The sequence below is a fragment of the Aythya ferina genome (genome assembly GCF_964211825.1).
Source record: "Aythya ferina genome assembly, chromosome: 5".
Taxonomy (NCBI): domain Eukaryota; kingdom Metazoa; phylum Chordata; class Aves; order Anseriformes; family Anatidae; genus Aythya; species Aythya ferina.
The window spans coordinates 50,529,379-50,546,772 of record NC_140301.1 but is presented as its reverse complement, the minus strand read 5'-3'; the positions used below and the strand labels follow the sequence as shown (position 1 = coordinate 50,546,772).

Here is a 17,394-nt window from a genome sequence, read left to right as displayed (position 1 = left end):
CAGCACATAGAGATGTAGAGACATGCAGACAAATACACATTGCCCAGAGGTCTCTGAACGTGGACAAAAATAAGAATCATCTTTGGAAGGCATTAGCAATAAATACACATTTTAAAGCAAGTTTTATATTCCTTCTCATTTTCTTGCTGTTCTTTTAGAATACCCATCCTGCATTTAAAAGCCCTAGAAATATGCTGCCTCAGGATAATCTTTACAAAAAGAGAGGGAAAAATAGAGTGAAGCAACTTACTTATGGAAAGAAATAATTATAACTTGATGCTGTCATACTCCTCCCAGACCCACATGTCCTTTTTCAGTGAGGAAACAACATCAAAGAAGTTTTATTTCTGATGCTAGACATCAACACCTGCCATTGTACTGCAGCCCAACAGCCCTGCACGACAAAGGTCCAGTGAGCCTTTATCCACGAGTTGGCTGTAAGCAGACAGGAGCTACTGTGCCAAGGCTTGCTGGTGCAGCAAGTTTATTCAGAGCCTAGGTATGGTGGCAGATGGAAAAGATCAGGAGCACCAGCCTATTTAATCATCTTTTCTTAGAAATTACTAGCCAACTCCCAGCCAAAAACTTCATTCAACTTTGATTATTTGCTATGAAACCTTGAAAAACTGAGGCCTAGCTGTTAGAAGAACATTTTCTGGATCTAAGATAAAAAGCTTTCCCCCAGTTCTGTGTATCTCACTGGTATGTGCCTTGCAAGCAGACAGATTTACATGTTGGCTCTACCACACGTGAAGGTGGTCCTCTCAGTTTTCCTGTACCTGGTAACCTTTTATGTCAGCACAAAGTGGGTGAAAAATATTATTTGTGAAGCCTTTTCCCTCAGTTTACATCTATTACCCCTAAAAACGAGTCCCCGCATTATGCTACTGTTTTCACTCTGCCTGGTTTTATTTTTTTTCCTTTTCTCGTGTCTTTATTATGTCCCAGAAATACGCTTGCTGTTCCAGTTTCTCTTCAGTTCCTATATTTTCCTATCTTCTTACAATTCTACATCAGAGCTGGCAGATGTTTTTCACCCCCATATTTTCCCCACTGAAAGGATCATTTTAGTAATGTCCCCAGAACCTTTAAATCCGATTTGTCTCCTCAAATGCCTTGCTTTAAAAATAAAGGACAACCCTTTTAAGAGTCAACACATTTCATTTTGACCTTTTAAAACTTCTCTGCCCCAGCTACTGCTCATTTCTGAGGCAGTGAAGGTCTGGACCACTGCAGCCCCACAGTGCTCTGCTGAGCTACCAAAGCCCCAGTTTTGAGCAAGGCTTATCAGCACTGGCAGACCATTATGCAGATGTGGCTATGCCAATTCCCATCCCCAGATGGCAAATGCTCTATGCTGACTTTTAAATGATTAGCAAGTCCTTGCTGAAAAGCAGAGCCTATTAGGTAAATCTTCCAAGCACGATGCGGAGGTCTGGATGCTCTGATGAAGTGAGTGTTTACTGAGCTTTTCTCGCCAGGCAGGGTTTGTCGTTCTGCATGTACCACTGTTATCTGCTTCAAGCCCTTTTCAGACAGCCTTTTTTCAGGTGGAAATCCCAGCAGGCCAGACATCAGTGTTTTGAATTATACAACTAGTTTCTGCTTTCCACAGCGAGGGGTCAGCTTCCTGCCAGCAAACTCATTTGTAACGCTGCACTTGTAAACTCCCGATAAAAGGCTCTGATGGATCCACGCTTCGCTGGGTAGTGGCAATAAAACTGCATGGCCTCCTTTTCATTATAAAAGGCTTCCAAAAACATACCACTTCAGGATGATGCTTTGATGTGTGCATGGATACGAACCCATCCAGGTGAGATTTACCATAAAACCTAAATATATAAGCCTAAAGGAAAAAGTCAATCTACAGAAGAACCTCAGTGATGACAGGAAATTTTAACTACACATTTCTTTCAGTGTTTTTCATGGAATTCCAATGTCTTCATTGATTCTGACCACAGGAGTCAAGAATATCAAACAAACAGTATGAGAAAAGGAAGAAAAGATGGAAGGGAAAAAAAAAAGTCAAACTGTTGTCTTATTCCAGGGGCTTGCCTTAAATACATGACAGATGTTATCACAAATAATTAGGCTGATATTTGCTTCGAGTCACAATTGCCTTTTTAAAATTTCTAGTCTTGTTGGAGACTGCTTAGCAGGGTGACATATACCACAAACCTGCCCCCAGGACACACGAGATTGTTTACAGTCAGGTGCCAATACCAACCTGAAAGCAACCAAACTATAGATAAAGACTAACCTGGTTTTAGGTTAATAAAAATATATAAGAAAATAATTTAAACTGAATAGGCAAGGGGGGTAAGGAATCAATGGATAAATGATTTTGGAGTGTTCCTATTGATGCTAGTGGACATGGATCACATTGAGCCTCTGTCTGTGCAGAATGTGAGGGAGGCCCTTAAGATATACTGAGAGACTGAAGGGCACAGATCTGCAAGAGCAGCCTGGGGAATCGCTGGAGAAGGGCTCCCAAGCACACAGCACTTCCAGAAAAGCCTAGGGTTTCTCCACCAGCACACACTGGCTGGTGGCTTTTTGGATTTGTACTTAGTGATCATGAAGGCAGAACTCTGCTTAGCTTGCTACTTGCTATTTCTGATGAAATCTAGATTTGGTAATTATATAGATTAAATAGGCATACCCTTTCCTTCTATGTAGCAGTGTTATTTCTACATCAGACAGCCTGACTAGCTTTCCTGAGCAATCAGGTAATTTTCAGGCAGATCACTGTCCCATGAGTACAGAAAATTGGTACAATTGTACACGCACAAGAAAAATAAAAGATAAGCAATACTGCCACAGAAGACATTTATAACATGTATTTTTTGCTTCAATAAATGGGTTTTATGACAGAGAAGGGATAATACCCACACTTCAGAGACAAGGTCTCCCTATTCCTTATTTGTAAGCACACCCCCCTGCAAAGATGCTGAGAAATCTCAGGTTTTGACTATGCTGAATCCCATAGTGCACATTCAGACTGAGTATGTATCTTGTCTTCAAGGAAATATCCTCAGAAGACTCCCACTCCAGCCTAACAGAAGATCCTCACCATGTCTCCAAAACTTGCTTATCATCACTGGTGCTCACAAATCCTCCTACACTGGGCCAGCCAACTGTGGGGTCTGGTCACAGACCCACAATGCATGTTACCACACATACAAACATGGTTGCATCTCAGAAGACACGCAATAAAGCCTCTCTTTTGGCTGCCCAGATCCCATCCCAAGCCCAGAACAGCTCTTCTGCATTGGGTGCTGCCCACCCATGGGAGCAATCCAACTATCATGGCACAGGAATGCCCATCTTCCTAAAGCAAGATGACAACGCAACTACATTACACAACTAGCTTTCACAGCCAACATGGCACATGGCAGTGTAGTCTGTCAGTGCACTGAGAAACATAAAATATTTATGAATACCAGCTGCCTCAGGATCTGCTGAAGATCAGTCTTTTAGGGGTATTCCTGTCTGCTTTTACAGCTTGTACATTTTTAAAAGATCAGGATTGCTTTGGAAGATCCCAATAGGAGAACCTACCGTTTATGCAGAGCATGAGGTCCCCAGCAGTGGCTGCACATATAGGAAAGTCCTAAAAGCCCCATTTCATGGATATGAACTCACATCTTACAGAGGGCTGCTTAGCTTACTTAATTTGTGTAAATATTATAACAGATGATCCATTCATCTTCAGAGGCAATATCAATGCAATATAAGCACTACTTGTTGTGCTGCCTGTGTCTCATACTTTGTGCATCTGTTTGGGCCACTGAAATTTCCCCAGTGAATCTCTGCTTTGGCCTGAGTTTTGGCAAGTTCTCAGAAAAATCATATGGCTGTTTGTTACTTATGTTTAAATTGAAAACGATAGAAATAGCATGAGTAAGAAATAATCGAACAAAAAAAAATCAACTACTTTCCTTAAAGGTGACACACTTGAAAGTTCAGCTTGTTAAAAAAAAAAAAAAAAAAAAAAAAAAAAAAAAAAAAAAGTAATAATAATAATCTGCTTGCTTTTAAGAAACAACTTGATTTTGGAAGGGAACTGAGTTTTCCTGTTTCCAGGAAAAACTGCCAAAGTTTTCACAGTTTCCAAACCTAGAAAAGTCCTGTTTTATGCCTGCTTACTAAAGGCTTATTTGAGTTTGGCAACTGAATGTTTTGCAGATTCCATCTGAACTGAGAGCCACAAAGACCCACAAAGGTTTGGCAGAGCTTCTTTAAACTCCCTTACCAGCTGCTCAGGGTCACTTGTAACACTGGCAGAGTTCTTATAGGCATCCAGTACGCTTTTTTTTTTTTTTTTCCTTAAAAGGGAAGGTATGATCTAAGAATGTGGTGATATAACGCTAATGCGTATTGCCATGCTTCCAGGAGCGACTTTAAAGCTGTGCAACACAAGTGTCTTTGTGCCTAGCAGGAATTAGAGCTATTTAATTGTATACCACAAGGCCTTTATGGTATTCAGATCACAAAAATAGGAATCCATGGGTTAGATTATACACAGAAAGGAAGTTGAAGAAAATATTGCAGAATATTAGCCTATGGTATTGTATCAGGCTGGATATCAGGAAAAGTTCTTCATAGAGGAGGTGGTCAATTACTGGAACAGGCTCCCCAAGGCAGTGGTCATGGCACCAAGCCTGTTGGAGTTCAAGACGCATTTGGATGTGTCTCTCAGATGTGTGGTCTGCTTTTTGGATGGTCCTGTGTGGAGCAAGAAGTTGGACCTGATGATTCTTGCTAGTTCCTTTCCAGTACAGAATATTCTATGATTCTATGATTTAATCAAAAGAACAAGTATTGACACAGACCTCTTAAGTGATCAAGACTTCCCCCACTCCTGTCCTCCATCTCTTTAGCCTCCTCAGTTGAAGTCCCCTCCCAGAAATTTCTCCATCTGTGTTGTTTAACAAGCACTGGGAAGCTTTGGCTCAGGGAAGATAGTTGATTTTTATTTATTTTTATTATTTTTGAGTACATAAGTACCTAGCTGAGAAAGACCTTAATCAGGGCTCTGTAAACATTGAGATCCCACAGGGTATGCTTTGAAGCTCAACAATGTATTAACATAATCATTCCTCTTACTGGTAATTTGATATTCTTCCCCTTCCCAACGTTAATTCCCTTCAAAAGAATTTGAAGCTTTATAACTTAAGCTGTAATCAGCCAAATGATTGTTTTAAAACTTTTCAATTACTTGCTTGTTTGTTGTACCTGTGTGTAAGTGTCTGACTTTCATCATGATTCACTCCACCATGACTGACTATCATCTGAGTGAACAGATGCTTTGTTGTGCTTACTGGCAAGGAGTACTCTGGTCATCAGGTCTGACATATGGCCATGATGGAACAAAATTGTTGCATGAAGCACTGCTCCTCTCCACCATCCAACCCTGAGTACACCCTCCAGCACTCAGTGCTGCAGGGAATGAGTGTCTTCTCCTGTGAGTAAATCCCTCTCACTTCTTATTTTAAGGGTACCTCATGTACAAGGTCAGGCATGAGTTTGACTAAAGCAAGGTGTATTGGGGTAGGATGTATGTTGCAATTAGGATAATTAAAAAAAAAAAAAAGATTTTACAATTTAATTTACAATGAAACTAATCACTGAATGATAAGCTCTTCCAGTTTCAATTCATAGGCACTATCAGAATCAGTCAAATACCTCTCTCTCTCCACCACCTCTAGGAGGAGTATCGATGACAATCTTAACACAAAACTAAGAAAGTCGAATGAAATTAGTCTTGGCGACTTAAGAATTTGAGGTGCATATAATACATTTTTGTTTGACCATGCTGATAGACACAGTGCTCATTCCAATCTACAGATAGCCCTCAGTTATCAACTTTACATCTTTTAGCATTCAAACTTTCTATAATTTTTCCATATAGTGTGTCTCAAAGTTTCCTTCAGGGAAAGAAACAGAGCTATGTAAGTACCAAATCCAAAGGAAAGTATTTCAGAAATTTATGTTGAGGATTTTCCAGTTTACCTGGAGCCATCACCACTCACCTACATCAGGCCTGAGTCTACTGGCACACCATATACTTAGATTTCTATTAATAACATAGGAAAACTCGGAGTAAGCTTCACATTACAGTATCTGGGAAAATGGCCTCCCATTTCAACTCTTTTAGCTGAGCTCCTCATCTTAGAAAACACCTATAGTGACCCAGCTAAAAGTAGCATAAAAATTTCTGAAAACCTCAATATAATGACCAAACATTCCGCACTCTAGCTTATCCTAGCTTCTAGCAATACAGTTTATTCTACTGGAATACGTATACACGTATACATCTGGAGACTGTGAACTCAATTGCTAATCAATGTCTGAAAAGTGATAAACAGAGTTGGATAAACAAAGTGATAAAAAAGAGTTGGAAGACTTGTAAGACTGACATGTGCTCTGGGATGCCTCTTTGGATGAAAGTAGGGCAATATCAGAGATGGTATCTCACCAATATCCTATTAGTAAGCACAGAAGATCCACTGAGCAAGGATATGCTTATCTAAAACATACATTTTCCTGATTTTCAGGAAAGAATTTTAGAACCATGTATTGATGTCTGTATTATCGTTCTCATCTTTACGAAACTCACTTGATTATATATCTGTTTTTAAAATCATTTGCATTAAATAGAAGTAAGAAAAACTATGTCATCGCTGTCTTCTACATTTATTTATTTTAAGATGCTTGAAAACAAACTATTTGTCTTCAGCATTTCTGGTTTGGTGAAAGTTCATAATATTTATATTTTACTAATAATTTTATGCTGCAATGGAACTGAAATAGAGATTTAGAGTTTGAACCCTCCCCCAGTGAATATTTAGAAAATTTATACTAGCATATACTAAGAATCAGTAGAACTTAAACTTCTACTATAAATCAAATAGTGTTGTAAGTATTGTAAGGACTGTGATACTTACATATCCCCTGAATCTGATGAAACCAGACATGCATAAAAGCCCCAGAGGATTATTCTTTAGAAAAAGAAGAAGAAGAAAAAAAAAAGTTATTTCAGACATACCATATCAATTCACACATTTATTCTTGTACTACAACAAGTCTAGCACTAGTAAAACAGTCATATCAAGAGCTGGGTGTATTCAACAGGTGTTTTGTTTGACACATGGGGACTCTTCATGCCTTACATTAAGGCATTGGATATCATCTGTGCACTGAATGAAAAATTTAGGAGTGTAAGCCAAGCTAAATCAGAATGCCTAATAACAATAAACTTCTATGGGAAAAAAAAAAAAAAAAAAGTTTTCAGATAATGACTGTCAGAAAACATCATACATTTGGAAGTACCCACAGCCCAAAATTCATGTCTTGATGGCATAATCACTCCAGAAATCATCATTTAAATGGGATGTGTATTCAAAGCTTGACAACTCAAGGTGGAATGAGGTTCAAGTTTCACGAAGTGTGTTTGAGGGAATATACAACATACATGATCCAGAGCATTTTTGCAAACACAATTTATTCTACAATGACAAGGAAATAAAATTCCACTGATGAGGAAAGAAAATTCTGAAAGGATTTGGATGTTACTTGATTGCTCAGCAAAGATCAGAGGGGTATGATGACGACAAATATTAGAAGCCAAGTTCTGCTTGAAATGAGAGTTCTGCTTGAAATGAACATGTGCAAGGGTTTTGGTTTTGATGTTATTGTTTTGTTTGCTTTTGTTTGGCTTTTTAGTTTTTGGATTTACCTACTTTCTGAAATAATGTATGATGCATGGGATAGATTTCCCTAGCTATACTCATAACAAGCCATGACAGCTTGTGTATTCCTTTCCTATTATTTGTTCTTTCAGAAGATTCTTTTATAGCTCCATAAACTTCATCTCTGTGTTACGATTGTAAACATACAGATCTCTTTAGTCACTAAAATTTACTCACTCACCATTTTCTTTGCAGAAGCAGCACGTATATTAGAAGGAAAAAAATATAGCAATTATATTCTGCCTTGCTAGATGAATTCCACTATTATCCACATCTACTAGAGATATACTAGAAAAAATGAAATCAAAAATTGGAACAAGTGAATTTCAAAAACAATTATTAGGCCATTTGGGACATTCTCCTCCTCTCCACTGAAGTTAATGCTGCATCCCTCCTCAAAAAACAACACTAGGGAAAGTTCCCTCATACACAGGTCCTCTCAAATACACCTGTTGAGCAAAGATATTCTAGATTAATAAATAAATAAATAAATAAACAAGAGAAGAACAGTCTCTAGCTAATACTTTAAATATGAACGTAAAATTGTGTTTGATCACATTTACCATATGACACATAGTAAAAGCATAAAAAAGCCCTGAATTTTTTACTTGAAATGTCTAGAAGAAAATCCCTGGAGTTGCACATATGAAGACTATTCCCTTAGCAGGTAATGAAGCAGGAAATAAATACTTTAGAAGAACACTTCACTCTTTTCCTGGCACAGGTTGTGTTTCAAACAGGAATTCATTTGTATCATTTATCTATTCGCTGCCTGGTTTTATTAGTCTATCTTGGCTTTTTGGAGAAAAGCTCAGCAGACATCATCATCTATTCTATATTGCTGTATTCACTATTGGAATGTCAGCCTTGAGTGAAGTCCTTAACTGTGTAATATTTTTAAATTATTAAATGCCATGGTAGACATTTCAGGAGGCAAATATTTACTGAAAGCAGAAGGGGTTGATAAAAATACTCCTTTATTATAGCCAAATGGAAATCATTATCCTGCACTAATATTTATGGGCATTTGTGTACTTTATTTATTTACTGCAAAGCGTCTACCTATCAAAAGCACACAGTTACAAAAAAAGGAGCAGAAATATAATAAAATATTTGTTGTTGTTGTTAATAAATTATTGCTCTCATTAAAACTATTCAAACAAATCTACCTCCAGATTTTCCCACCTCACTCTTGAAGTTAATGTTTCATCTGTCCTCTGTTGGGTTCATCAAAGGTGGGTTTGTCTAGAGCTGAAGAACATAAAAGTATTGCGTTCTCCTCCTCTGTTATTTTTACCAACTCTTTGGTCTCTTGTGAGCAAAGCCTGGGAACTTGTTTGTGTTCTGAGTTGTACATAAGAGATGAAGAAGCCATTTGAACTTCTGTTGTACTCAGTTTTGTGATTCCAAGCAGTAGTTAAGGCATTTAACCATTCTTTTTCAAAGTTATTTATAGGTAGTATATGCACAGATCAAAACAACTTTATATATCTTATAGGTGTACAGGCACAAAATAAATTTTACATTAAGTCAAATGTTAGTAAGGTCTTCCTTTGAACAAAACATTCATGATATTCAATCAACTGCCAAGTTCAACATTCAGTCTCCCATGCTTAAAAACTACAAAAGAGGCAAAGAGCCTGAAGGAAGCACAGTCCCATCTTTACTGGTAAAAAGCACAAGAACCGGCCCATTTCATTACCAGGAATAGACATTAGTATCCAGATGACCAGCCACCATCCTGTTAGCTTTCATTAACAGGGTAAATCCCCAGCAGATCCTCCAGCAGGTTCATTGGCTTTCTGTACAAATGTGAACTGTAATTCCCAGACTGGCATTAAAAGCCCAGGACCCCTGAGCAGCACTGCCACACCTAAGGGGAAGTTTCATACATACTCTGGGAGGAGAAGCAGGGAAAACTAAAAAAATTTCATTCAAATTTGGTGTGAGAGTTATAGCAAAAAGCAATAAATAAATAAATAAATAAAATCAAAGCCTAAGAAAATAAGTAGGCAGGACATGTTTCTAGTGAGGGGAGGCAGGGGGGAATGAAGTCAAGACCCACTCAGCACAATGATGAATGACCAGAAAATATATTCTGATAAGTTCAACCCCATATCACTGTGACTCAAGATAGCTTCCGTATCAAAATTGAACTCATATGTGGAAAACAGGGAAGAAAAAAAAAAAAAAAAGCTTTTGAAAGTGGGCAATTTTATCTGCAATTGTTTCTGAGATGTAAATCTATTTCTCTCTCCAGATAACATAGAAAACAATTACTCATGTAGAGAACATTTTTAAACACCTATCTTTGGCAGGATAGGTCTCAAGAACAGTTTATTGCATTGATTCTCCTTGGTGAGAGAAGCTAATTATTTCTATCAGGAGTCTACACGATGATAAAACAACTGCTCATTTAGTAACAATTTCTAAAGAAACTCAGGAAACTGTTAAAAAAAGAAACTAATGTGTGTTTCATTCAGTTACACCCAATGATCTTGATAGAAAGGTTATTCTGATATCAGAACTATTTTGAGTACGGCTGGCCTATTTATAACATTTGTGCAAAGGTACTGGGAGACTGGCTTTCACTGGGGAGAAGTGTGGCACATGTGGAGCAGGTTGGAACAGAGACACACTCTACTTCACCTCACTGCTTACAGACAGATACATAAGCTCACATCTCAATTGTTCCAGTGTTCAAGATACATACAGGCAAAGGAAAGTCTGCTCCATGCTGAGTTCAGCTGCACTGCAGGACCATTAAGCTGAAGGACAACTGCCAAAGAATTGCACACAAATTCCAGAACACAGCTTTCAAACAAGCTTTGCAAGGAATAAATTTCATTACACAGCTGCGATGTACACTGTGGTTTAATAAATGAAAAATTTTCTGGTTCATCACTTACTTCAAGGATGCTGACCATGTGTACTGTAGTAAGGTGTAGAATATGTCCTTAACATTTATCATTTGATCAAGTATGGAGACTTTCCCTATTATTAAAGCTTTAAAAACAAAACACCACCACAGCACAATTGTATGTAGGCAAACTACCATGAAGACACAGGCAGCATGGCAGTCGCACTTGACACCTCAAACAGCCTCACTTAAAACACAAGCATACTGAGTTCCTGCAGCAGTTGCCACCACTGCTGTCACTGCATGACAGGGAATTCAGTACAGAAACAGGAGAAAAATAAAAAGAAGATGGAAGAGTCAGAGGTTTACTGCTAGCACTTGGCAAGAGATAGCTCCTAACAATATTCATGTACCCTCCTTTCCATAATACGTTTCTTTGTGAAAGTTAACCTCTGACTACCTCCATGGTTCAGAGGTAAAACCATGAAATAGCCACTACGTATCATCAACCTTGAATTCCTTCATTTACTTTTTGTCACTACATAATTGTTTTTCCTTCATGAAAACGTATGCATTGAAGTCTGTGGCAACCTAGATGACTGAGAATGGATTACCCAAGTTTGCATTGTCCCAGACACACCATTTGATTCTAAGGTAATTCCTTTCTTTTATTTGTCTGTAGATTTCGAGCATTCTCAAAGGGGTCATGAAGCCACTTTACTACAGGCTGCAGCCAGACATGTTAGAAGAGAACAAGTATGCCATAAGGAATAAAGTGTTTTAAACCACCAAAAAGAAAAAAAAAAAAAAAAAAAAAAAAAAAAACACATACACACAAAAAAAAAGAAAAAAAAAAAACAGTTGTGCTGTGAAGCTCTGAGGCTTGGATGTGCAGTACAAGGGCATTCTTCAGTAATGTTGAAGAAGAGCAAGCCTATGAAAGTGTCAGATTTATTTTTTTATAAAGACAATTTTTTTTCATTAGGATTCGTCTTAATAGTTTATGAGATAGTTGACTGATCCAAAATCATTGTACCATCTGCAGATATATCTTCTTCTCTTTCCAGTACCAGCTTCTTGCAAGATTAAGGGCAAACAGTGGTGTAGTTCAGAAGACAGGAGAACTTAGAGACATCTTAAAACATCTCAGACACTTTCTGCTATTGGATTCTATCAGAGGTGTGGCATTCAGTTTCTTCACATCTTTCTAATAAGTGTTTCCACTGTTCTTTATGTCACATTGCAAGGCAATTAGCAGAATTATTCTTTCACCCCAGGAGCTGTGCCTAAAAAATGGTAAAGCCATGCCTAATTTCAGATTCCATTGCATTGCAGAAGCCAGGCTTCGATGTGGCCACAAATACAAAATTCATATTTTATAAATATTAAGGATTCAAAAATACCACAAGTACACACTTTTAGTCCCCTCTTCATGTTTACCCATCAAAAATGAGAGAAAAGATACCAGTGATTAAGAGTCCTTTACTTACATAGTTTTTACAAGAAAGTACACTTTCTTGCAGTACTTGTACTTTTATGAGGTGTTTTTAATTCCACTAAGGGAAATTAAAGACAAAAAAAAAAAAAAAAAAAAAAAAAAAGCGCAACACTCTAGCACCTGGTTCTCGCCCTCACTTATTTCCTGGCTATCAACTAAATAGTTGCAGAAGTCCAGAACGTGTTGGATTGCAGCCCATAGTAGATCCATTTGTTTTTGATAAGGTACACAATGTTTATATTCAGAAGCAGCCTAGTGCTTCTAGGAGCACATTAGTTTATATCTAGAAGAAAAATATTCTGTGTTGGAAGAACAACATTTGTTTTTGTTATTTAATTAAACTGCTTTTCTGTAGCATGGACAGAAATAAATTCTTGCAATGGGAAGAGAACAAATTAAGACAGAAGAAATTCTGATTTGAAGAACATCTCTTAAAGCAGACAAAAAGAAAATGACACTCCATGCAGCAGATCCAAATGGGAACTTCCCAAACCAGAGGCAAGACAGCACAACAGCAGATAAGGTTTAATAAAGGATCGTGTTTCAACATAGGTGGAAAGATCAAGAGTAAAGAAAAAAGACTTCACTGTTCTCTAATCTGCATCTAATCACACATATAAACATGCTTTTAATTTGTAACACTATAGCACTTCAAATGTTACATGAGTTGTGAAATTTAACAAGGGCTGTGTTGCTTTAGGCAGAATCTGTTTTGTTTTCGCCTAAATTACTGAGCCAAACACAATGTGTGGAGGTTCAACTCACCGCAGCATTCATGTGCTAACATTTTCCCCACTTAATGTTTTCCTTTGTATGGATTCACTATCAGTGGAAAGTTATTAAACAAGCCAATTACTTGTTGGTTCATTTGACTGCTCCTCTTCACACTTCAGGAACAACGAGGCTGTCTGATACAGCCACACCTCTGTAAAATACTTCAGTCGCTTCTGCATGCACACATCTGCGTAGCTCAACCAAAAGATAGCAAATGCCAAAGTGCTGTCTTCTTGTATTAACATGCCATTTGTTGGCTAAAATTGTTGAGACTTCAGGAAGAGGTACTATGATATATTTTGATTTTTGTTTGTCTTGTTGTTTTGTTTGATTTATTATCATTATTCAACAGACACAACATGCTTTGCAACAGACAGTCACACCATGTCAAAGTTGCAGGCATGTTATAAATGAATTTGAATTACTACAGGTAAGACACTCTATTTCTGACACCATGTTGAAAGAAGCACAGAAGAATATATCACTTTATCCTACAAGAAAGGAAAAGAGTGAACTGCTAATAATTGCTTGTGTGGGGAAAAAAAAAAAAAAAAAAAAAAAAAAGTCCCTTTCTGTCCCTTTTATGTCCCAAACTAGAACATGAAACAGATAAAAGAGGGTGTCCCAATTAGTCCTGCTTTACAGCTGATGTTTTAGACTGATGACTACTAACAGGCAATTGATATATGACCTTCAGCTCTTATACAAGATACAGCTGAAAGGCACAGTTCTTGGTCAGGCACACAGAGGAGAAGCCTGCCTGTAAACCCAAACAGTTCTAGAAATAAATGCTGGTAAGCAGTATTTGTAACTGACCAGTATAAATATAGTAACCCAGCACTCTTCTGGAGAGCACAGAACAAGCTGGAGACCATGAAATTGCAGTGCAGCATCACTGCCAGAAAGCCTGGGGATCTGCTCGCACATCGTCGTGTCAGTAACTATGACTCCACAGCCTATTTAAATATCATCTGAATATTATTCTACCAGTAGCATTGCTGTTAAAGCCATAGAGATTGAATTTACTGGCAGGGTGTTAGAAAACAAGCAAAGAAAAATGCATGAAGACAACACAAGGACAAATTGTGATTGGTGATATACTGTACATGAGTATTAACTCCAGTGACTTCAGAGTAATTACAGAAGGTTACTAAAATTAACATCTTGCCCATAGCAACAAGCGAATTAGAAATGCATAGACATGGATTAAAGGAGAGGCAGGAGCTGAGAGAAGCAAGACATTACCCTTACGAAGGCTTTGTTGTGCTGTTGACCAACAGAAAGAAACTGGGAGAAAAAGCCATTCTAACCCAACCCAGGAACCTGAGCAGGAAGGTGCAAGAGCAAAAGGTACCTTTTGGAAAAAGGGAGTGTAGTTGAGAGCTTAGAAAACCCTTCAAAGAAAAATAGAAAAAAAAAATAAAAAGTGAGTTTGCCTGCCAGGCAGGTTTTTGCAAGATCTCATCCTTCTATTTATAACACCACATGCCATGTTGCATTACATCACCCCATGGGAGACTTACAGCACATGCAACAAAAGGCATTAGAAACACGGTGGGTTCTCTTCAGGAAATACCCAACGCTTGCAGTAGTGGCTTAGGATAAATTTTCTGGGAAGGGTATGAAATTCCCTTCCCAGAAAAAAAAAAAAAAAAAAAAAAAAAAAAAAAAAAAAAAAAAAAAACAGGCTTCCATCCCCACTTTTTTCATTTATTTAGGGTTTATTCTTGTCTTTTCTCTGAGAACAAACTGCAGTATGTTTTCCTATGCTTACCTATGGTTTTTCCCCCTCCACCTACTCCAAAACTCATTCAGGCATCCTGTTTCATCCCATTAAAGCAGAGTCACAGTTAAGTCTTCAGCAGGCCTAGGGTGTCCCAGAAATTCTGAAGCAATCTACAGGCTTCCAGGAATGCAACATCCTGACTGGCCACAGCCTAGAGCAACCTAATCCAGTGTGGCCTACTTCTGATCAGAGCATTGGAGTGGTTGACCTCTGGAGGTCCTTTCCAACCTGAACTATGTTTCTTAAAATATTCCCTAATTACGTAGATAACATATGCCTTAAAACAAAACAAACAAAAAAAAAACAAACACGAAGGTAACAACCAAGTGTATCACCCAAATTGTTTATAGCGTTTGTTTTACTTTCATTGATTAGGGTTGGAGATTTCAAAGTAGAAGAAGCAACACTAGTTAAGTTTGACTTCTACAGATATTTATTTCTTAGAGTAGGGTGATATCACTCAATCGAAAACGAGTCCAAAGGCTTGTTTTAACTTCTGAAACCTGCAAATATCAATTGTAAAACAACAAGATCAGGAATCACATGGAGGCAGGGACACATAGCACAAAACATATCCTAAAAGAAACTTTAGGAGATCTGGTTTGGTATAGAAGTGAGGCAAGACTGTGATCAATGTCTAAAGGAGTTAAAGGAGAAAAGTCATGAAAGTCAGGATGAAAAGTACAGGCCAAGGAGACAAGAACACGTCTGAGGAGCTGGGGTGAAAACACCAGTGCCCATGCCTGTTCAAGCCAGGGGAAGCCGAGATCTCTGCTTCTCACTGTTCCTCTGCTGTATCCAAGCAGGGAGGTGTGCCATCTCCTTCTACAGCTCTTCCACAGAGAATTTCTCATTTCTGTTTCTTACGCCCTTAGCCAAAATGGAAGATATTGTACAGTTGAAGAACAAGGAATTAATCATTTTGAAATCCTTAAGAGGTTATACATGAAAACTTTTATTAAAGGAGTACTATCAAGTTTTGGGAAAACTATTAATGTACACACGCAGTTAATTGAAGATTGCCTCCCAGCAAGAGTGCCCAGCAGTGCTGAAAAGAAACTGCCCTGGACACCTAAAGAATAATAACTTTATTCCTTAAATTCTGAATGTTTGACATTGTAACCTTGTTAGTATTTAATATTTTCTTTAAGATATTAGAGCTTATCCCATAGTAGGGTCTTCATCTTACTTAGAAAAAAAAGTGGAAGTTTTTGCATTAATTAAGTGATACTGTTGCTAATACAGCAGCCTAAAAAATAAAAATAAAAAAATAGTGAGAAACCACAAACAAGCCTAGAGTTATACAAGAAAAAACAAACGTTTTAGTGATTCTTTGAGGAAAGAAAAACAAAAACAAAACAAAACAAAAAAAAAAACAAAACAAAACAAAAAAACAAAACAAAACAAAACAAACAAACAAAAAAAAAAAAAAAACAGAAGCTGGATTTTACTCTGGCAATTTCTGAACACATGGCATTACCTATATTTATTTTGGCAAGTCAAGGAGCCAACCATCAGATTCACTTCTCAGTGCCTGTTTAGTTAGCTATTTGAGATAAGCATGGTTTGAGCTGCAACATTTGTTGATTCTAAGCATAAAAGGATCACATCTCTCCGCTTCTGTTAATAGGATTAAATACACTGAGCAATTTGTGCTGCCTCAAATGGCACACTGAAATCTTTACTGAAGTAATTGGTTAGTCTCCAGATTTTGAAGTCACAGTTCTAGATAGTTTTTGCCAGGAGCTTGTATTACAGAAGAATAAATAATGCCTTAGATTGCTGAGCAGAGCACGATAAAGTAGCTTCGTAATCAGTTTATTTTAAATTTTAGTCATCTAAAGCTATACCTGCTTACATTGCATGTTGCCCAAAAACTTCTCCAAATGAAATAAGTGGTGCCCCCATGGTGACAGATAAACTGAGAGGCTTCATGACAGCTTTTATGAGGAGATGCCCTGACTCAGTGCCAATTGCCCAGACTTTTCCATTGCACGGGGCTTCAAACTACAAGTCCACTGGAGTGGAAGGGCCCCAAGCAAGGGATGATCCATTGCTGGATAAAGTGTTAGACAGTAGTGGAAATTTAGAGAAGTGTACCAAGTAAACAATCATGCCTTTGCTTTCTCTTGTTCCCTATATTTTATTAGTATTTTTGGAAGATGACAGAAGAGTTCCAGGAGTACTCTCTACTGAAGGACGATATTTGAACCTAAGGCTGTATGCCTCCCATTGCTTGTGCAGCAAAAGCTGCAGCAATTTGGTGCCACTGGAGATGATATTCAGGACTCCAAATTGCTGCCTCTGTTTGCATGCACATCAGCTTCTCAAACTGAGAAAAGCCTTTTCACAAAATAAATCTATAGCCTCCAAACATACACAAACAGATCATGGGTGTCTGTTGCATTTTCAAATCCACTCTGTTACTTAACTAACAGGTGGATGGACACAGACTAAGGATGCAAGCAGAACTACCTCTTCCTGTCTCCCCCAATACCAAATTTCACCCAAATCACACACTTTATGCCACTGATGGACCAGTCAGAGAGTACAAACCAGTGAGAGTGTTGTTTCCAGACAGATTCATTATCCCTCTAGCTTCTTGCATGCTCAGATTTTTCTCTGCCTGAGTAGGAGTGAAAAAGGGTCCTGCAGACTGCTGAGCATCCCCGACCTATTTCCTGCAAACTAAGTCACTGTCATGCTAACTCACTGCTGAAAT

At 38.0% G+C, this 17,394-nt stretch overlaps 1 protein-coding gene across 11 annotated transcripts in view; it reads right to left on the bottom strand.

Moving 5' to 3' along the window:
• Positions 1–17,394, bottom strand: part of TUNAR (transmembrane neural differentiation associated intracellular calcium regulator) — a 165,240-nt gene that overhangs the window by 105,469 nt on the left and 42,377 nt on the right. For 4 of the 11 annotated variants that reach the window (XM_084520702.1, XM_084520699.1, XM_084520706.1 and 1 more), the window contains exon 2: positions 6,951–7,004. The exons of the other annotated variants lie outside the window; for them this stretch is intronic. Coding sequence is in view for 1 of the 4 variants with exons in the window: in XM_084520696.1 (XP_084376822.1) it covers positions 6,951–6,980 (30 nt within the window). In the remaining 3 variants the exon portion in view is untranslated. The remainder of the gene's footprint in view (positions 1–6,950; positions 7,005–17,394) is intronic. 11 annotated transcript variants of the gene reach the window in all.